This window comes from Ictidomys tridecemlineatus (genome assembly GCF_052094955.1).
Source record: "Ictidomys tridecemlineatus isolate mIctTri1 chromosome 12 unlocalized genomic scaffold, mIctTri1.hap1 SUPER_12_unloc_5, whole genome shotgun sequence".
Lineage (NCBI taxonomy): Eukaryota > Metazoa > Chordata > Mammalia > Rodentia > Sciuridae > Ictidomys > Ictidomys tridecemlineatus.
The window spans coordinates 611,520-633,550 of NW_027520963.1; the positions used below are offsets into that span (position 1 = coordinate 611,520).

At 48.7% G+C, this 22,031-nt stretch overlaps 1 protein-coding gene across 3 annotated transcripts; it reads right to left on the reverse strand.

Annotated features, from left to right (window-relative positions):
• Window positions 1–6,632: 6,632 nt before the first annotated feature.
• Window positions 6,633–20,673, reverse strand: LOC144372337 (uncharacterized). 3 transcript variants are annotated; one of them, XM_078035714.1, is made up of 11 exons: window positions 19,043–20,673; window positions 17,354–17,562; window positions 16,912–17,117; window positions 15,723–15,837; window positions 14,263–14,378; window positions 13,866–14,096; window positions 12,669–12,783; window positions 10,269–10,366; window positions 9,986–10,102; window positions 8,899–9,013; window positions 6,633–7,004 (listed from the first exon to the last, which is right to left on the reverse strand). In XM_078035714.1, the coding sequence occupies exons 1-11, from the start codon at window positions 19,333–19,335 to the stop codon at window positions 6,799–6,801; spliced, it is 1,821 nt and encodes a 606-aa protein (XP_077891840.1). In that variant the 5' UTR covers window positions 19,336–20,673; the 3' UTR covers window positions 6,633–6,798. The 3 variants fall into 3 exon arrangements, with proteins under 3 accessions (XP_077891840.1, XP_077891841.1, XP_077891842.1); XM_078035715.1 differs by lacking the exon at window positions 13,866–14,096 and having other exon boundaries at window positions 19,043–20,671; XM_078035716.1 differs by lacking the exons at window positions 16,912–17,117; window positions 19,043–20,673 and having other exon boundaries at window positions 17,354–18,364.
• Between the last annotated feature and the right edge of the window lie 1,358 nt (window positions 20,674–22,031).

Here is a 22,031-nt window from a genome sequence, read left to right on the forward strand (position 1 = left end):
TGCCCCGAAGACCTTAAAAGAGTGTACTACAGGGATACTGCCACATAGATGTTCATAGCAGCACAATTCACAATAGCTAGACTGTGGAACCAACTTAGATGCCCTTCAATAGATGAATGGATTTTAAAAATGTGGCATTTATACACCATGGAGTATTACTCAGCACTAAAAAATGACAAAATCATGGAATTTGCAGGGAAACGGATGGCACTAGAGCAGATTATGCTTAGTGAAGCTAGCCAATCACTAAGAAACAAATACCAAATGTCTTCTTTGATATAATGAGAGCAACTAAGAACAGAGCAGGGAGGAAGAGAAGGAAGAAAAGATTAACATTAAACAGAGACATGAGGTGGGAGGGAAAGGGAGAGAAAAGGGAAATTGCATGGAAATGGAGGGAGACCCTCATTGTTATACAAAATTACATGTAAGAGGTTGTGAGGGGAATGAGAAAATAAACAAGGAGAGAAATGAATTACAGTAAATGGGGTAGAGAGAGAAGATGGGAGAGGAGGGGAGGGGGATAGTGGAGGATAGGAAAGGTAACAGAATACAACAGTTACTAATAGGGCATTATGTAAAAATGTGGATGTGTAACCGATGTGATTCTGCAATCTGTATATGGGGTAAAAATGGGAGTTCATAACCCACTTGAATCTAATGTATGAAATATGATATGTCAAGAGCTTTGTAAGGTTTTGAACAACCAATAAAAAAAAAAAAACTAGGGAGAGAGGGAGAGCACGCCAGGGAGTGAGCTTTTATTGGTGAATAAACAATTCAAGGGAAAATCCCATCCAGTGAAGGTTAAGGGGGAGCAGAATCCCAAGGTCAAGGACAATGATTGGGTCTTCAGGTCAGTGGCCAGGAGGCATCTGCAGGGACAAGCCCTGGGACCTTGGAAAGGGTGGGGAATGGCTCTGACACATCTGTGTTTGAGCGTCTCTCACCCTGCCAGGGAGGTAAGTCAAATCACGTAGGAGGATGGCCTCTCACAATTGTCGGTGTTTTTTCTTTTTGTTGTTGTTGTTGTTAGAATGAAATTCATAAGTTGGCATTCCATTTTTTTCAGATGTGTAACTAGATGCCATTTAAATTACCCACTCTTAAATGGTAGACATTTTGTACATGAGCACTGACTGTCTGCACCTTTTTGAACAGCCAGTCTGGGCTCAGGAGCCCAAATACCAATGGTTAGCTGGAACATGTTCTTTATTTGGCCTATCCGTCAGTATCCCCTGAGGTCATCTGTTCAATGAGCTTCATTACTCCTGCTCCCTCACTGGCTTTCATAGAAACCACATACTGTCTATGAATCAGGGACACCAATCCCACAACATTGTGTTCTTTGAGCATCCAAAGTCCCACTTTTCACTTCACCATGCCTGACATAGGCAGTAATATTTATCAGCAAATGTGAGGTTTTCAAAGATCCAATTCTGTGTGCTCCTTTCTCAAGGAGCATTAGGCAAGGATATAGCATACATAAATATTAAAAGGCTGTAGTTTTTAAAATGTCATCCATTGAATAGTTGATACATGTCTGAGATACTTTTTATTTTGGAGGAGGTATTATTTAATTATCCAACAGTTACATAATAGTGAAATGAGACACAAAGAATAAAATGCATCCATTTTATTCTTTGTGCCTGATGAATTTTATGAGTAAGGATAAGATACTTCCTTGTTCCAATGAAGATGTTGCCCACTTCTGTGAATGGATGTGGGGTGTCACCTGCTACTTGCATGTCTGCATGTTGTGCTTGACACTAATATCATACTTGGCAGGTGGCAGAAAGTCAATACTGAAGTTAAGCTCTTGTGTTCTACCAGTTGTGCTGCAGATCCTTGGTGTGCCACCTTCTGCAATCCATGCTGCTCTGTTCATGTTCCTATTGACTTCCTGGTGGTGAGTATCATGGTCTCCTGGTCTTGAGAATGGCCAAGCATTGCTCTGTGAATGTGGAAGATGGGCATGTGGAAGGCTCCAGGGAGGAGGGATGATCATGTACTCTAATCCATGTGCCTGTTTAATGACCTGTTTTTCTTCTTTGGTTTTAAGGGAGACAAGGCCCTCAGACACTTCTGTGCAGCTGGGAATGCAGGCTTCTGCTTCACCCTGAAGGAAGCGAAAATGCTCTCTAAGTGTACATCATGCTTAATTTTATGGAAGAATTCTATATCTAGCCAAACCACACGAGATTTCAAAAGCCAGCCCAATAACATTTAGAAGATTCATTCTCCAAAGCAGAGTCCTCCCTGTTGAGAGACTTCAATGTGGAGAAAGGAGAGCCCCTCTCTCCTCAGACTCCCTGCTTTGACAACAAGTGCACTGGAGAAGTTTGAATCAAGTGGGAGGCACATGGGCAGGCTTCCTGGATGAGGCCCTATTTAAGGGAGGATGGGATCTGAGGAGTGGACCAGAGAGAGGAAAGATGGGAAAGGGAGGGAAGCTGGCGAGGGCAGGGTGGCAGCATCACTGGAAAAGAGGCCCCAGGAGGAAATGCTACAGACTTTCAGCTGAAGACACCCGTGAGGGCTTGAGATGTTTTCAAGCACAGCCTTCCTTGCCAATATGTGAGCTTCGTGTTCTGCTGGACTTGGATGAGTTTAGTGATAAATGACATGCAGGGACCCACATGCAACAAACACATTTACTGATGGCACAAGGGCTTCAAAGTGAAACTGTGTCTGCCAGTTATTACACATCATTCTGTGGCACTCTAGTTCAAACAGGGACAGCCACAAATTGCTCACTGGGAACCCTCTTTGCTGCCGCAAGTGGACGCTGCTTGTATGAACCGCTTCACTTCTGAACTTCTAAAGTTCTCCTGAGCAAGCACATTCAGAACCCACTTCAGGCCCAATAGGAAAAGTGTACCTAGAAGAGAGCCCTTGTAGCTCTCATCACCAACTTTAAAGAGGAAAGCTGCCCTCTGAAGAAAATCCATTTGCCAATGTTTCACTGAAAGCAATGGTTCCTCCTTACTCAGAAAACAAAATAGAAACGCAGGAGCCTTCATGAGGGGAACCTGCATTTCTAATGGAACAGATACTTCAGAGAGAAAGTGAGAGTGCCGGCTCTGAGAAGCAGTTCTGCTTCATGCAGCTTCAACCAGAAACAAAACCCAATTTGCTTACAGAGAACAAGACCGTTCCTTCAATTGGAAGCTGCCTGCACAAAATGCTTCCATTCTGCACTTCCAAGCTTTTCTCAGCCAGCACGTTCAGTCAACACTTTACACCCAAAGTGCAAATTGTGCTACCCAGAGAGCCCTTGGACCTAACATCATCACCAGTATTCACATGGAAAGTTGGACGGTTGACAAGATCAATGGCCCAGAGTTTCATTGAAATCTTTTTCTCAATTTTTTTTGAAAACGCACTGGAAATGAAAGGCCCACAAGCAACAAACTCTGCTTTATACAAGACACAGAAACTTCTAAGTAAAGCCCGGGACTGCTGGCTCTAAGAAGGGGTTCCAAATCCTACTAGTTCAACCAAGCCCAAATCCCAATGTGCTCTCTAGGAACACTTTTACATCTTGCAATTGAAGCTGTTTGCATACCCTGCTTCTCTTCTGCACTTCACACTCTAGAGCTGTTTGCACACCCTGGTTCTCTTCTGCACTTCACACTCTTCTCACTGAGCACATTCAGAGAACAGTGCAGGCTCAATATCCAAAGTGCACTAGCTGGAGAGCCCTTGTACCTTGGAGCAGTTGCTCAGATAGGTCTGATGGGTGGTTCAATTCCTCCATGATTCTTTGGAATCCATTCCTCAAACGGATTATAAAAACTATCTTGAAATTGCATGAGCCTGACTACAATGACCTCTGCTTTATTGAGTGCATAGATGGTTCCAAGTGAAATGGTACCATCATCTCTGACAAGAGGTTCTGCTTCCTGCATGTTCAACCAGGGAAAAATCGCCACGTGTTCACTGACAACAAAGCTACTTGTGCACAAAATTTTTCTGTTTGCCCCCTACATATGCATCTCAGGATGCACATTCAGAACACATTTCCTGCAAAAAACATGAGAAAATATCCTTGCAAAAGTCCACTCTGGTCTAGCATCACCAACATTGATTAGGAAATGAATTGCACAGGTTTCATTGTATTCCCTTGGTCTCCTTTTTCTAAAAACTCATTGAAACTGCAGGTGCCTGACAGCAACCAACTTACCATTGACCAAGAGCACAGTTGTTTCCAATGAAAACTGTGCCTGTTAGCTCTCAGAAGCCATTGGATTTAAGGCTACTTCAGCCAGGATCAAAGCTCAATGGGCACGATGAGAAAAATGTCATTTCCTAATGTGGAAGCTGCTTGCCAAAATTCTTCTGTGCTGCACTTCCAAAATATTTTCAGGAAGCACACTCAGAGCACAGTTTCAGCCCATATGCAAAGAGTGCTAGCAAGAGTGCCCTTGGACCTAGGTCAGCAACTTGGAGAACTGTGGGCCCACTGGGAAGAGCAATTCCCCAAGGTGGATTGAAATCCATTTCTCAATTGTTTGTCACAGAATTCACTTGAAATCCAAGTGCCTGCCTGCATTGAACTCGCACTGACCAATTGTACAAACACTTCAAAGGGAAACTGCCACCTCTGAGAAGCGGTGGTTCTTCATGCTAGTTTAAGTAGTGACAAACCCCAATGTGCTCACTGAGAATAAAATGAGCTCCTGAATGTTGAAGCTGCTGAGAGACTGCTTTACTTTTGCACTCCCAAACTACTCTCAGCAAGCACATTCAAAACCGAGGTCAGGCCCAAAATACAATGTTGGCTGACAAGAGAGGCCTTGCACCCAGGATCACCAATTTTGAGAAGGCAACGAGGACTGCTGAAAAGATGAACTCCACAAAATTCCATGGAAACCCACTCATCGGACCTTTCTGAGAACACTTGAAATGCAGGTTTCTGCATGCAAGGAACTGTGTGTGACAGATGGCAAAGTTTGCCAAATGCAAACATGCCTACCAGCTCTGAGAAGCCATTCTCATTCACACTTCTTCAACCTGGGAAAAATCCCCATGTGCTCACTGAGAACAAGTTAGCTTGTGCTACTTGAAGCTGCTTCCACAAACAGTTTTACTTCTGCACTTCTAAGCTGTTCTCATCAAGCACATTCAGAGCACAGTTCAGGCATGAAACACAAAGTGCACCAGAAAGAGATCACCAACTTGCAGGAGGAAAGAGGACCAGCTGAGAAGATCAGTTCTCCAAAGTCTCACTGACATCCACTTATCACATTTGTTTACAATATACACTTGAAGTGCAGGTACCCAAATGAGTGAACTGTTTTTGATCAATGGCACAGAGGCTTCAATGTGAAAGCATGCCTGTCACCTGTAAGAAGCAGTTTTGCTTTCTTCTAGCTCACACAGAAGAAAACACCATGTGCCTACTTACAACAAAGTTAGTCTTGCAAGTTGAAACTGCTTGCAGCAAATGGCTTCCATTCCCCACTTGCAGCCATCAGTGGTTGACAGATGGCACAGAGGCTTCAATGTGAAACCGTGAATGCCAATCATTACAAGTGCTTCTGATACACTCTAATTGAACCAGGGAAAGCCCAAAGTGGTCAATGAGAACACACTTTGTTCCTGCAAGTGGAAGCAGCTTGCATAAACTGCTTCAGATAGAAAATTCCAAGCTCTTCTCAGCAAGCACATTCAGAAAACAGTTCTGGCCCAATGGAAAAAGGTACCTAGCAAGAGGATCCCATACATATGATTACCTTCATAAGGTAGCTTCCCAACTTCTGTGTGGAACTGTGTTTCTCCTTGGCCCTTATGCTGTTTTGGAGACCACTAGCTCAGCTTTGTGCAGGATCATCAGACCTGGACTTTTGGCAAGACCTGTACAGCCCTCACACATGCTCAGATGCTACAGGACTTTGCAGACCAGTCCAGACAACAGTAGGCATCCATTCATTGTCTGCAGTCTACAGATTCCTAGATGCATGGCATTCATTATCATCAAATGCAGAATTTTCATCAAAAACCATATATATATATATATGTATGTATATATATATATTTCCAATCTGAATCAAGAAAATCAGAAATATCCCCAAATCCAAAGAGTGGATCTCCTTTGTGATGCTACCAGTGGAAAATTCCACAGCTGACCTCATGGGATGGTACACAGTGAAAACACAGCTGCATGAAAAATATTACATGACATGACCTTCTGGTTATGTAGAAAGTGGCATGTGAAGTACACATGCATGTCTTCTTCAGACATGGGATTCATTTGCAAGACACCTTATCAATGGAAAATACTCCAAAATGGGAGAAATCAGAACCACATCTCCAAAGTATTTCAGAAGAGACCAACTCCATCTGTGTATCTATCGCTCAGTCAGTGTGTGTGCTCTAGTGTGTGTGTGTGTGTGTGTGTGTGTGTGTGTGTGTGTGTGTGTGCGCTCTAGTGTGTCTTTGTTTGTATTTGTACCAAGATAGCCGATACTTCATTGCCCCCATTGGAAAACTGACTCAGATAATGCCATCTGCCAAACTCCTAAAAACCAAACTTCTTGCTAATACAAGGAAACATTCCTTCCTGTTGGTTTGGATGTGTCCTTTAGGAATCACTGCTACATTTAGTATACTCAAATCATCACAGTAGATCAGGAAACAAAAACATATATATTTTAAAATAATAATATATTAATGGAAACAACAAATACAGGATAGAGTAACAACTGTGTTACTAAACAAGGTCAAGGACAATGGCAAACTATAGATACAAACTTTGAAGAAAATAATTATCAATGTAAATATTCCTGGGCTGCCTCAGCCCTGCCCAGGCACGCAGCAGCAGAATAGTTTTGCAAGCATCCTCAGGAGGGCTGGAGCCTTCTTTGTAGGACGAGAGGGAGGTTGAGGCTGGATCCACTCATCATTATTTTGGGGGAGGCTCCTTTTCCTCAGCACGAAGATGGGTTTTCTGTGAGGGTTCTTTGCGTAAAATACGTTGGCCTGCGCTGGAATCCTCAGCTCTGGAAAGAGAGGGGTATACAAAATAAGGTGGCTCAGAAGGTGCTCTCTGGGACACCCCAACATCTGAGAGCCTGTGCCAGAAAAGGCCAGAGCCACACACCTGAGAGCTCTCCAATTCAGCACCAATACCAACAAGACAGCCTCCACAGTCCTCCCTGAGGAAGAACTAGGCAGAGCACTTCCACAGACCTAATGTCGGTTCCTACCAAAAGCTTTGGACTCCAGAACATCCCAGGTCCTCTTACATCTGCCAAAGTACACCACTAGGGTTTGCATCTGAAATCTCCCACAAAAGGCTCCTGTGCCGAAGATTCAGTCCACACATGAGCCATCTTCATGAGTGGGTTTGGAGGGAAGCATTGGATGGTGAGTGCTCTGGTGTCAACATAAAATTCTCATTCAAGATGAATACACTACTGGGAGGTGGGAGGGACTGGAAGAAAGGTTGAGCGTGGTTGGAGGAAGACCTAAACAGGGGTGCGCCCTGGGCAATAATACCTTGTTCCTGTAGGCTCCACTGAATCCTCATTCTCCAAGTAGAGGTCCTCCTTCTCCATCTTTCTCTCTCTCCCTCTCTCCCAGCCTTGTTCTCTCTCTCCCAGTCTATGCCTGTTTGGCAAGGGCTGAGAAGCTCTCCACTGCCACACACTAGAGCTTTATAGACAGCCTCAGTACACAACCAAAGAGAAAGTTGTGAAAGCCAGAGAAAAGGCCTAGGATTCCTCAAGTATGGCCACAGTGAGGACAGGCTGACCAGCACAAATACCACATTAGAGCCATGCTTCTGCATTGGTGGAGCCCACCTCCATGTGAACCAGGCTTCTGAGAATGGAGGCCACATTCCAAATGCTGCCCTATTGAGAACAATGGTTCCAAAGGCCAGCAAAGGGAATGCTTCCCTCCAACATGGTGTATGGTCCAGTGGTGCCATGACCCCAAGTGGGAGAATACAACAGCCCACTTCTCCTTCCTCTGAACACGTGTTTCCTGTCACCCTCCTCTAACCTAGAGCCTGTTCTCCATCCCTTCTGGGTTGGATGTGAAGATCTCTGCTATGAATTTCTAAGGCTACCAAGGCCCCAGACAGACTTCCACTTCCATTGATTCTACTAACCTAACAGTAGGTTAAGATAGGAGACAAGTGATTCTAGAACTCATAGGGATGGTGGTCTTCAGCATACATAGGCTGGGATAATGGCTGCTGTGGTGTTTGGCTCACAAAAACCAACCAACCAACCAACGAAAAAGTGCTGGCATTATTATCAGATGAGCTTTGTGGCTACGTGCTCAGGAAGCCCTCATCTGACTCTAGTTAGGGATCATAACCTGGCTATTGTGATCACTCCTTGGCAAGTGAACTCAGGTACAGAAGACCATGGAATTTATGCAAAGACAGATGATTCAAGCTGTCTCCCAGGCTGTGTTTTCTTCCCAATTTCATCCTGTTACTGCTTGCTAGAATCCTGGCAATGCTCTGCCAAGGCAGAGGTTTTCTGGTCACACAGAAGGCTTTCAATCCTACTGCTTCAGTCCACAAAATGCCAGTTCCCTCTTTAGCCCATGCATTCCATGTTCCTCTGAAACCACTCCTATCCCAGACCATGAAAGCATACTGCTCCTGGAAAGAGGCTTTCCTCCTCACTCCTCAAAGATGTCAGCTTTGGATGCCTGTTCATGTACAGGGGAGGCACCTGGTGGGGAGCCACAATATCCACTGGGGTATACCATTGGACCTCGAGACCTTCCACCAGCAGAAGTGCAGTTGGCTTTGTGCACGAACCCAACACACCTATTGGAGTGTTCTTGGGGGTCAGAGACTACACTTTGGTGCTAAGAGTTGACCTGAGTCCACATCCTGACCCTTGCTCTCTGCCATCTGATTGTCCCACTTACTCTGACGGTGAGAGATGATTTGGCCCAGCTCATAATCCTCCGGCTTCTCCTGAGTACGCAAGTGTAGGTCGAGGGCCCTGCGGATGACGACAGGAGCCCGATCGTGGCAGGTCACCTGGAGCAGCATGGAAGACAGGCCTTCAGGAAATGGGCCTTGAAGTGACTACTCAAGGACAGTGGGCAGGGGCATTCTGGAAGCACCTCCACTCTAAATACAAGGGCAACATCCATGACCCTACTACCTGAGGCTGACCTCCTGCTCATCGCGTGGGCTCTTCCCATAGGCTACTAGCCCAATCCTTGTACATAACTTCCTGGACCTGCCATTGCTCTTTGTGCAGCTGCACTTCTCTCCAAGTGAAAGGACCCCACTACCTGCATACAGATGCAATCTCATCCCACAAGTTGAGAGGAATTGGACAATAGCCTCCAAGATCCCAGGTCAGCCTGAGGATGTAGGCGGCATTGGGAATGGCCTAGGCACAAAACCTACAGGCTTTGGTCTGGATTGCCAGGGCCCAAATCAGACCCAGGAACATGACCACACACAGGAGTGCTGAAACATAGCCATGAGAGCTCCTGGCCTCCAGAGGCTCAGTGCTGGCTGGGGTGTAGGAGGGCACCTCATCCAGCAAGGGTGGTCATTGGGTTACCTGGACATTTAGTGTGCTTGTTCCACATCCATACTGACTCTGCAGAGAGACCCTCTCAGCTCCTTGTTCAAGGAACATGCAGAACCTCACACTGCTGTCCTCCTCCATAGACGTCAGCATCCCATAGAGTGGAACCTGCAATCTAGGTCCTGGCCTGTTCTCATCTGTCACCTATACCTGCCTCTGCCCTTCTGGACTGCATGCTGCCACCTGACACACAGACTCCCTCAGACATGGTGGTGGACAAGCTTCTGCTCTCCCTCATCTCAGCTCCAGCCCTTCACACTGACCTCTCCCTTCTTGATTCCCATCTATCCTCCTGATCATCCAGAAGCTCCAAATTCAAGAGGGCATGAGTAGTCCATGGTATTGGACCAGTGTCTGCTCCCCACCCAGGTGTAAGCACCAGGGGACACCCCTGCTCCCAGGCTTACCAGGACCTTCTTGGCCGACTTTGGACTTTGTATTTCTAAGTGGACACGAATTAAGCAGGTGTCTCCCACCTGCTTGTGGGAATGCGGCCTGGAGGACTTGCAGGTTGATTCTGAGAACTGTGGGGGATGGAACATCAGCAAACCCAGAAACAGAAAGCCACCCCAGCCTGTCAGTTGGCTCTATGGGCTTCTAGCACATATGTCCAGGTGCTGAGGCTTCTTATTTCCCCAGGTGGGAGTGGAATGGCAACACAAGTACAGCTTGAATAAGGTAGGTGTTTACCTCCTTTCTCTTGACCTCGCGGCGTTTCCTCACGATGAAATATTTTATCCGCGGGGTCCTAGACTGATACATGGGTGAGTGGTCAGGGGCCTTGATTTCTGCAGAGCAAAGTGGAGAGAATTGTTAGATGGCACTCAAGGATTTTACCACAAAACACACACAACCCCTGAGAGTCTCCGCCAGGGCGAGCCTGCACCAGAATTGAGAGCCCTCCTATCCAGCTACAGTGCCACCAAAGACTCCCTCAGTGATTCTTCCCTGGAGAAGATGATGTACAGGATTCTAAACCAAAAGAGCACCAGGCAATGGAAACAGCACCTTGGGCCCAGAACTTCTCAGTGCAGGTTGGATCTGCCAAAGGGACACTGCTAGGCTCTGCATCAGGATTGGCAAAGGCTCCTGTGCTTAGGCCTTTCTCCCCAGGGCAGCCATGCTCACACATGGGCATTCAGGGAAGCGTTGGATGGTGGGCGAATTCATCCCCTTGCCCTGGATGAATCCACTCATGGATGACTACGTGGAGGGGAGGTGGTATCCATCAGAGGTGTGTTGGGCATGGACATGGGAGGACTTCAGCAGGGTGGTGCCCTGGAGAACTCTATTGTTTTCTAGGTTCGCTCTCCTTCCCCTTGTTTCTCATCATGAGCTGTCTGCTTGGTACTTTTATTCTGGTTTTTGTTCTACTTCTGGCTCTTCTTTCTGTCCTGCATCTTCTTGTAGTTCTTTCTGGGTCTTTTTCTTGTTCTTACATGGTTCCTTCTTGTTCTTCTTCTTGTGTATCTCCCTCCACCCTTCCTTCTGTTCACTTCCTTCTTTTTCTTCTTCTTCCTCCTGCTCTTCATCGTGTGATCCTCTCCCCACTCAGTTGTGTCTTCTTTCTCCTCCTCCTTCTCCTTATATCTCTGGCAATGGTGGGGCGTCCTGAGGAGTTCAAATCTATCACACTCTTCTGCCCAGATGCAGCCTCTGTTCAGTAGTCCAAGATGAAATCAGTTCTCAATCAATGGCCAGGAGTGAAACCAAGACCAAAGACAAGTGACTTCCTTTCTTTGTCATTGTCACAGTCAGGAAAGACTTCCTAACAGACACCGTATTCTGGATAGGCTTCTACCTATGGAAGTCTGCACCTCATCTGGACCAGGATTGCTAAAATAGATTCCACCTCCATAAAGTTTCCCCAATGAAAACAAGGTTTCCAAAATCTAGGAGAGGGCCAGCATCACTGCCACCCTCCTGCCATAAGGCATAGATGCCATCACACCTAGTGGGTTCCAGGCCCCCCGTAGTCCTCCCTTTTGACGTCTGTTACACACAAACCTCCCCTGGTCTGGAGCCTGCTCTCAACTGATGCTTGGGTTGAAAGTCTGTTTCTGAAATCATCTTCGTAGATTCTCAGTTTGGTAATTCCTTATTGACTGGCTTATTTTTGTACTAGGGATAAAACCAGAGGCAATTAAGCACTGAGACCATTCCCAGGCCTTTTTACTTGGGTACAGGGTCTCCCTAAGTTTCTGAGGTTGTTTGGAAATCCCCATCCTCCTGCACTGCCTCCCAAGTCCCTGAGATTCGCAGACACTGCCCCTTGCCCAGCTCCTTGCACCTCAGTCTTCCTCATGTGTGAGACAGAGCCAACCCAAATGAGGTGGTGTGGGAAAATTGGAAAACTCACTTACGTGCCCTACAGATGGTGGGTTCTACTGTGGACAGGCTGGGATGGTGGAGGCTAGGAGTGTCTGGCTCACAAGAAAGGAAAGAGCACTGGCATTGTGGACAGCTCAGCATTGTGGCCTCTGTTCTTCAGATGCCCTTCTTTGTTGCTGGAAGGAATAATAACCTGGCCATTCTGATATCTTCAGGAGATGGGCACCCAGGCACAGAGGACTTGGAATTGTTCCCAAAAGAACCCAAACAGGCTGTCCCCTAGCCTTGACTTCCTCTTCACTGAGTCCTGTTCCCAGTTGCTGCAATCCTGACATTCCTGTGAGTAGGCAGGACTTCTCATATCCTGGCCATGGATTGGGACCTGTGCTGCTTCTGTCCATAGCAATGCTGATCCAATCAGGACCCATGTTCTCCTCCTCTTCATTTGAAGGCATCCTTATCAGTGAGCCATAAACCAAACTGATGATGGATTGAGCCTCTCTCTGCCTTGCCCTCATGGATATTAGCTTCACATTGCCAGACCAGGTCCAGGGGAGAACACATTTAGGGAGGTTCAACAGCCCCCTTGGGCCTCATTGAGCACCTCCACATTGGACACGCCCATCACTGCACTTGGTCTCCTGCACCAGGCCCACCACACTTTGGTATTTTGTGGCCAAGGCCCACTTTCTCTTGGCTGTGAGTTATCCTGAGCCCACTGTGGATCATGTCTCCCCACTGTCTGATTGTCCTACTTACTCTCATGCAGAGGAATCATTCTCAGCATCTCAAAGTTGTCCACATCCTCATGCTGCAACAAATTTTGGTCCAAGGCCCTGCGGATGAGGCTCTTCACTGTATCCACACTGGTCACCTGGATCAGGGTGGAATAAATGTCATCAGAGAATGGCTTTTAGAGGAGCTACCCAGAAGACTGTGGTCAAACATTCAGGAGAAATCTCAGCTACATATACAAGGGCACAATCTTGTTATCCTGCTACCTGAGTGTAGCCTCCATATAACCCCTGGGTTCTTGCAACGTGCTACTAGAACAATCTTGGTACAAATATCTGCCTGTACCTGCCATCTCCCCTCCCCCTGGGGAGCCACATTCCACTCAGGTCAAAGGACCAAACTGCCTATGCACAGACATACTCTCATCTCACTGAGACGAGAGCAATGGGCCAGGGATCTGTGCACCAAGTGTGCTCTGGGGTGCAGGCTGCCTTTGTGCGTGGAAGAGGCAGACGCACTGAAAATTTTGGTCCTGACTGCCACTACACAAAATAGACTCAGATACAAGAGTGTGTACTTGAGTGCTTCATGATAGCCTTGAGAGGCCCTGGCCTCTGGAAGCTCGGTGGGGGTCTGGTTGTAATGATGTACTTGACTCAGCACTGGCAGTCACTGAACGTGTCTTCTCTGCAGCTGGACACCTGCAGCATTAGCGTGTCTACTGCACATCCATAGAAATTCTGCCAAGAACCCCTTTAGCTCCGCATTTACATACATGCAAAGGCTAACATTCCGAAGCTTTGGCATGACCCCCCAGGTGATCCCGACCCCAAATTCCCACACCTAGTCATGCTAAGGAGGTTCTCTTCCCTGCTACAAGGAACACATCCCCTCCTACACATGTGACAAGTCACTGCCACCTCCTCTGCTCCAACCTCACTCATTGAGAATACCAAGTTCTAGGCACTGCAGCCTGCACCCTGGACATATCTCTGACTTCATCTGTCCACAGAACTTCCGTCTGCACTTCTGGCCTGCAAAACCCACACTACAACACCCACTCACCACTGGAGCTGGGCATGCTGATGCTCTCCCTCCTCAGGTCAAGCCCTTAAGATGGACCTCTCTCTTCTTTATTTCCCACCACAGCCCCGGGGTTGGCTGTGTCTCCTGCCTTCCACTGTGTGGACACCCAGGAGGCAGCCCTACTGTCGGGCTTACCAGGATGCGCTTTGCCTCTCTCTCGCTCTGTCCCTCTAGGAGGATATAAATAAAGCGGTTGTCTTCCACCTGCTCGCTGGAGTGAAGCAGTGAGGAGCTGCTACTTGTGACTTTTCTCATGCAGCACTCATTGCTTTGGGTGGCCTGGGGCAATGATCCTGCAGCCACTGCAGAGCTGCTGCTCACAGCTGCTGGGGTCCTGGATGCCACTGCCACAGAAGGCTCCAAGAACTGTGGGGGATGACAACATCAGCAAAGCCCAGCACCTGCACCCCACCCAGCCTGGCAGTTGGCTCTGTGGGCATTCTACAACATCCATCCAGAACCTGAGGTTCTTGTCCCCTTGGAGGATGTGGAGTGGCACCAGGAGTAAAGAGTGAAGAAGGTGACTGTTTACCTCTTTTGGCTTGACCTTCAACGACTTGCTGGCATCTGTTTCCCGAAGAAGAAAGTCATAATGCACTCCTCCAATCAGGCCGTAATATACTTTTGCATCAGCAGGGACCCTCAGCTCTGGAGAGGCAGGGGCAGAGGCGTGGTAGGTGACACTCAAAAAATACACTACCCAACATCCCCCACAACTGAGAGCCTCTGCCAGCTCAGGTCTCACACACAGACCTGAGAGCCCCCGAATCCAGCTACTGTTCCACCAAAGACTCCCCACTGATTCCTCCCTGAGGACCCTCTATGCACAGGAGGTCCAGTACAGGAACACCTTTCAAGGAAATAGCCCCTTGTACCCCAGACTCTCTTAGTTCACGTTGGACCCAACAAAGAGAAACAGCTAGACTTTGTATCTGGATTGGTCACCAAAGACTCATGTGTTGAAGGTTTTCTCCCCACTGCAGCAATGATCACAGGTGGGTTTGGGGAAAAGCATTTGATGGTGGGTGCCTCCACCTTGCCAGTGGATTCATACACTCATACAGGGCTACACTAATTGGAGGGGTATGGTTTGGAGGTGTGTTGAGCATGGGTGGAGGATGTCCACAGCAGGGCTGTGCCATCCAGAGCAATATATTTCTCTTGAATTCCCCACTACTGCATTTCCTGCTCATGAGTATAATTCTCATTCACATTTTTAATCAATGTATTGTTATACTTCTTGTTCACCTTGTGTTTCTCCTTCTTGTTCTTGTTCTTCTTCATCTTCTCCTCATGCTTCTTCTTATAGTCATCTTGAACTTCTTATTCATGGTCTTCTCCTTCAACTTATTTTCATTTTTCTACTCCTCCTTCTCCTCCTCCTCCTCCTCCTCCTCCTCCTCCTCCTTCTCCTTCTTCTTCTTCTTTCTCTCTCTCTCTCTCTCTCTCTCTCTCTCTCTCTCTCTCTCTCTCTCCCTCCCTCCCTCCCTCCCTCCCTCCCTCTCTCTCTCCAAGAATAGTCTACAAGCTGTGAAGGGTTCTATTCTACTACATACTTCTCTCTAGAAATGGCCTCTGGTCCTAAGTGGACTCAGTTTGCAATGAATAAAAAGATTGGAAGCCAGAAATGATTCTTCATTGAACTGCTTTTCTCATGTACTCATCTAGGTCAGGAAAGGCTGCCAAAGTAGGCACCCTGTGGTTGTCTGTCTTCTTTGACACAAGACAAAGAAGCCTCTCTTCTTGGCCCTTTGTGGATAATAGCTTTGCAATGCCTCCTCAGGCCAAGGAAAGAACACGATAGGCAGGTCCACAGCCCCTGGGGAACATGAAGAACCTGCAGATTTATGCCCCATCATTACACTTTGTTTTGTGCACAAGTCCCACCATACTCTTCCTGGGCATTGGGCCAACGCACACTGTGTTTTGTCTCCCAGTTATCGTGAGCCCACTGTGACTCACTGCTCCCTACCCTCTGATGGTTCCACTTACTCTGATGGTTCCAGACAATATGCAGAAGCTCATAGTTTTTTGGATCCTTCTGCTGGAGCAAGTGTACATCTAAGGCCTTGCGGATTACGACTGGAGTCCTGTCCTGGGAGGTCACCTGAGCAGGGTTGGAGAAAGCTCATCAGAGAGGGAATTTGGGAGTAGCTACCCAGAGGACAGTGCTCGAGGACAATCAGAGACAAGAGAGCTCTCAACACAAGGGCAGCATCTTGATACCCTGCTACCTGAGGCCTTCATGTGATCATGTGGGGTCTTCCTATGAGCCTCTAGTCCAATCTTGGTACAAGAGTTTGCTTCAACCTGCTATGCCCTACAGGGACAAGGGAATAAGGACCAAAAGGCACACTCTAGTCCCCACAGATGGGAGGAATGGTCCAGTGGACTTCCATATCCCTGCTCTGGTCTGGGATGCAGCTGCATTTTTGTGTGGACCAGGCACAAACCCTAGGTGCTTTGGTCTTGACAGCCAGGGCACAACACACACTAGGACTCTTTAATGATAGGCATGGAAGCTGCTGGGCTCGAGAGTGTCAGTGCTTGCTGGGGTGTCAGGAGGTTTGGACCCAGCAGGTGCAGTGGTTCAACATGGCTCCCCTGGAGGTGGTCACCAGAGTCTCATGATGGATACTCCACACCCAGGAAGATCCTGCAGAGAGAGCCGCTAAATCTCTATTCACATACATGCAAACTAGGACACTAATGGGCCCCTCCAAGGCCCCCAGTTGTCTGTGACCCACACCTACCCACCCTAATCATTCTACAATGGCTCCCTTCCCTTCAACCAACAACATATCCCCTCCCACACACAAGAAAATGACTGCCAACTCCTCTGCTTCAATATACTCCTCCTCAATACCACGGTTCAATATACTCCTCCTCAATACCAAGGTCAGTAGAGGATGGCCTGTACCCTCGATATTTCTCTGACCTCCTCTGAACCCAGCACTCACTCCTGCACTTCTGACCTGCACACCCCCAAACACGCAGGCCCACTCGCACCCAGACCTGGCATGCTGCTGCTCTCCCGCCTCTCTCTTCCTCACTTTCTGCTCTCCTTCCTGACCTTCCAGAAGCTCCAGTTCAAGAACACAGGCCTAGTCCAAAGAGTTTGCTGTGGACTCGGTCTTCCCCACTGTGGGCTCCCAGGAGACTCCCCTGCTCGAAGACTCACCAGGATGCTCCTATACTGTGTTGTCCTTTCATTTTCCAGGTAGATGCGAATGACGCACCTGCCTCTCATCGGATTGGTATATTTGGGCCGTGGGGAGTACTGAGTGGAGACCCCTGATGTCCTGGACTCCGGCTCTGCCCCTTCCCTGGGAGAAGGCTCTGGCTCTGGGGTTGGCTGAGGAGCCGTGACAGGAACTGAGCTTGTAGCTAGAGGAGAAAAGATGCCAACATGACTGCCTTGCCCTGACCTTCGCACAGACAGACAATACCCCTTCTGCCAGGAAGAACTCAGGCCCTTAGCCCACACAGGACCTCTTTGCAAACTAGGGTCACTTCCTGAATGGACAAAGGCTTATCCTAATTTCCAACCCAACACCAGGCATACAGACTCCCTGCAGTGGAACAACAGTCAGACCTTTCCTCATATACCCTTAGGTACTCACCACAGTCCACCTGGCTCTCAGGCTCTGCCTGGCTTGATATGCCATCTTCAATTGGGGCCAGGAGGTGGTGTGCTTGGTGCTCCAGGTTAAAGCCACTCAGGAGGAGCCACACGTATGGCAGCAGCTGCTGCAGACTCAGAGAGCCTGGAGGCTGATGGGAAGCCTCGGTGTGGAAGTTCACCCAGGTCCCCAGGAAAGAAGATGAGGCACTGTGGGGAGGCAGGTGTGGAGTCAGCAAAACCCTGGCCTTGCCTTCGCCATGGCCTCCAGAGCAAACCTCTGACCCTACCCTCCTGAACCGTCCCTGGTTCTGAACACACCAGTCCACCTCAGGAAAGACACAGTGGCTGTACAGGCAGGGACAGGACAGGTCGCTAGGCAAAGAACCTTCAATGAAGGAGCGTTAGATTCATGGTATGACCAGCTCTCCCCTCCTCTGGGCAGGCCCGACACTCTTCTTCCTCTTGGCTACCTGCTCTCCAACCTGGAGTGCACCTTCCAGGAGTGTCTGTCCTCCTGCCCACTCTTCTCAGGGCTCAAGAGACACCTCCTCCCCTGGCGAGGGCTGCAATGCTACCTCATTCTCTGTGAGCTCTCACTGAGTCCCCCTGAGTAGCGGTGGACCTCTCTTTTCCCATGAGTGCAGACCACATCTCTGTGGCCCTGAGGGAGAACAGGGAGGTGTAGAGTAGGGGATCCATTATCCCAGGGTCTTCCCCAGAGGACCATGACTACCTACAACTCCCTGCCTTACCCCTCCTACTGTTGAAGCCCCACACCTTACACTGCAGGCAGAAAACTGAATTGGGGAGAGCAGTCTTTCCTCAGCCTTCCCAAGTCAAATCACCTTGCAGGTCCCTACTCTAGAAACAGGAGCCCACCCTCTTGACCCCAAGCCCATTCCATGTTGAAGTTGGTTCAAGGGTCCACCATAGTCACTGAAGAGGACAACGTGCAGTTATGCCCCATGGAGTCAGGGATGCAGTCACATGTAGGATATGTACTCATGGCACCTGCGGTTTGAGGCTGACCCCCATGAAAAGGGACACAATGGCAGTCATTTGCACCCCATTTTTCACTGAATTATGAAACGTGACTGGAAATGTGTCTTCACACAGTGGGTGCTTTCTCCATGTTCATCAGTGAATGAGCCCAAACTGCTGATTCCCACATATCTCTGGGTGTGGGAGCTGCCATGTCCAAAGCCCCTGTCCAGCTATGTCCCAGCTAGGATGCTCTGTCCCACTATGGAAACTAACATGTCTTTATTAACCCAAAAGTGCTTTTCCAAGGCCCGAGTTTTGAGACGCCTCTGGCACAGATCTACGTTCTTCACAAAGCCAACATCACACCAGAAAGACCACCTGGCCTTGCTGAGTCCACCTGGGAATGAGCTCAGTGCACACCATTGAGCTGTGGTGCCCAGTGTGTGGGGACTGCTCCACGGACCTCTGTGGATCAGCTGGAGTCAGAATGGTTTCTCTGCCTGAGAGGGGAAGTTCACTCCCCTTGCAAGGCTGTGGCAGGCACCTCCAGGACTCGTCCCATTCGGGGCTGACATTCCACTATGAGTGTGGTCCTCTATCTCGCTAGGTATCACAAACCTTTGGGTCCCTGAGAGGTACATGGCAGCCCCAAGACCCAGGCATGAGGGGGCTACACACTTGGGCTTGGTGGTCTGGTGCTTACCTTGGGAACAAGAGATCCAGCACCTGCTGGGTGGGGATGAAATCCCAGGAGATTAACCCCATGTTGCTGCTGAAATGTAGGTTTCTCCCACAAATGACAGGCAGGAGCTCATTCCTAAGCTGGTCCTGCCTGTAAGGTTCAAGGCTCTGTACCCTGAAGGGCTCCTCCGTGTTCTCATCATTTTCACCCTGGGTTGGGACCAAGAATGGTGGGTTCAAAATGGAAATGGTGACAAACAGAAAAATGACTTGTGCCAATACACTAGAGTCAAAGCACAATGGGACAGTTCCCATCAGTACAAACACACACACACACACACACACACACACACACAGAGTCAGAATAGGAGTCCTGGGCCATTCATCAGGGATTAGACTAGAGGGCCTGCTGGGCTCACCTGCCCTGTGCTACTCACTGTTACTCTTGAGCTCCTCTGCGACAATCTCCAGAGGCTCTGGCGTCTAAGATGAAGCCTCACCCAGTGCATCCACAAAAGGGCTAGTTGGCCCCCCTGAGATTCCTGGGAGCCTGAGGCTCGGCATTGTTTGCAACCACAGGAGAACATCCTTCTCACTCCAGTTTCTCCAACCAAATGAGCTCGGATGGCTTGGTCAGTGAAGTGGGTGCCTGGATACCAGGGTTCCATGTTCTGTTTGATCCATTGTCAAGGCAATGATGTCATTTCCTGTGTCCATACCTGAGCCTCTTTTCACATAAGACCACTTTCAAAAGCCCTATGGGCTGCTGATTTCTCCTCCATGCCTACCCATCTCAGGTGCGCAGGTGTTCACCAACAACTACCCAAACATCCCCACCAGCATCTGCCCTGCTTGGTGCCACTAGAGTTCCAGCTTGGAGCCTTCAAAAATGCATTCACAACTAGTCCTTCCCTCTCAGCAGCTTTTGGACCCTGGTCCCATTAATGTGCAACTCATGCTGTGCCCAGTCTTTTCTGGAAAGTAGGGTAGCATCTAATCTCTAGGGTTTATTGTGTCTATTAGCCCATAACACCCTCTATTCTCTCTGAAACCAGAGATGGGACTCACAGGTGGCTAAAGCACAAATGTAGAGATGGGACAATCACAAGAAGGGCAGAGACAAAGAATGCACCCCAACTCAATCAGGCCTGTGTCCCACACAGGAATGTGGCCAATGTCCGTCCCATCGTGGCTGCAGTTCCCTCTCTACACCATGGCAAGTTGGAGGGGACTGAGATGCAGAGGCTGCTCCCCTCTGCCATACAACTTCCCAAGGCTTCTCCTAAGATTTCAAAAGGGCCAAGTGTGTCTAGTGTTGGGGTCTCACAGAGACTCCGAGTTACCACAGCATCCTGCTGCCCAGAACCGGTTCACCCCTCACCTCAAGGGGGCTCAGCCTCTGGATTCATGGGAATTGAAGTGGGTACAGGTGATGGGATATCACCTCCAAGACTGAGTTATGCCAAGTCCATGACCCCTGTCTGCATCCCTGTCTCCAGCACCACTCCCCTCTCTCTCTTTCCTCCTCAGAGCAAACAAATCCATTTAGCAAGTGTGTCCTGTGATAAAGACATGACGGTCACCCATCCTCTCATTACAAAAACACTGAGGCTCAGCCAACATGGATCCTACCAGGAACACAGGCATAAACTCAGAGTCCGATCCTCCCAACCGAGCCTCAGTGGAGCCTGGACTCCCAGCCTCCTGAGTCAAGGAAACAGAGGTGCCTAGCCAAGCCACCTTGGATGCAGCCGCACAAAAACTGAACTCATCAATGCCCCTTGCTCTCAGTTTTGAGTAAGAGGGGAGGTGGTGTTTCACAACCCTGGACATCAAGTGCAGTCTCCAGGCTTTGGGGTGTACCCTGACCTCTCTATCTGCCCAAGCCCTCCAACTCACACTGGCCTTTTACCCAACCTCCTCCTAGGGCCAAACTCAATCCTGCCTCTCAATTTCTGCTGCCTTCGCCAACACACTGCTCCCCAAAATGAGCAGGGCTGGCTCTCTGTTATCATGCTGGTGCCAGCAGCAATGCCACCCCACTGACATAATTCTGAGTCCCAACCTAGGCACTCCAGCTGTCTTTGCCACACCTGGCCTGTTTGGGCTCTGGCTCTTGCTCTTTTCTTTCATGTGCATGTGTTTTGAGGTTTTGAGTTTCTCCCACTGCAGAACTGCAGCTGTAGCAGGGTAGAGCTCATGAGGGTGACATTCTGAGACACATCCAATCCCATCAGGACTGTGAACTGGGGTGATGCTGGAACACAGTGATGAGTGAACACATGGGAGGTGGTTGGACCCACCTTGCCTCTGAGTGGCTTCCTTTCAGGACAGGAATGTAGGGATGGGAGCCCCTGGCGTGGGATGCTTTGCACAAGGCGTGACCATGGGCTCTCTTTCCTGGCAAAAATGGCTCCAATCAGCATGGAGAGCACTGTCATTCCTGGTGGCTAACAACAGCCCTGGACCCCAGAAAGGAACCCACACTCAAGATTAACGTCCGAGAGTGCGTGTCCTCGAAAAAATGAGGTCTCCTGATCCCAGGTGCAAAGGGGTAAGTCCTCTAACTCCAGGGGCCATGAAGGGACATCTGAGTTTCCCTTGTCCTTCTTTCCCTCTCTGAACCCATGGTGTCCTCACACTAACCACAGTTAGGACCCTGGCCTCATTCCCCAGTTGGGATCATTAGACTCCATAAAGGACAGTCTCTAAGATGCTCAGTAAACCACCACCCTCTGCACAACCCATAACCCTATTCACCCAAGAGGCAAGAGGATTTCTATTCAGGAAAACCAGGAAAGGGAGAGCCTTTCTCAAGGACACAAGGACATTAGTGAGTGAGGGAGTGATTAATGGATGGAGAACTATTTCCACCACCAACTTCCAGGAGCATATATGGCCCTTTGGGCACAGGTACGGACCCTTTTTTTCCAATCAAGTTTTTCAGAGAAGTGAGGCTGCCTTCTAGATGGCACCTCCACACTAAGGGGGTCTCCTACTTCTTCCACATG

Coding starts and splice junctions, on each gene's coding strand:
- LOC144372337 (XM_078035714.1), bottom strand. CDS start 19,335: ATGGGAACTGTCCCATTGTGCTTTGACTCTAGTGTATTGGCACAAGTC. Junction 17,563..19,042: donor CTGGATCTCTTGTTCCCAAG/GTAAGCACCAGA, acceptor GCCTCCCCACAG/TGCCTCATCTTCTTTCCTGG. Junction 9,014..9,985: donor AGTCGGCCAAGAAGGTCCTG/GTAAGCCTGGGA, acceptor ATGCTGCTCCAG/GTGACCTGCCACGATCGGGC.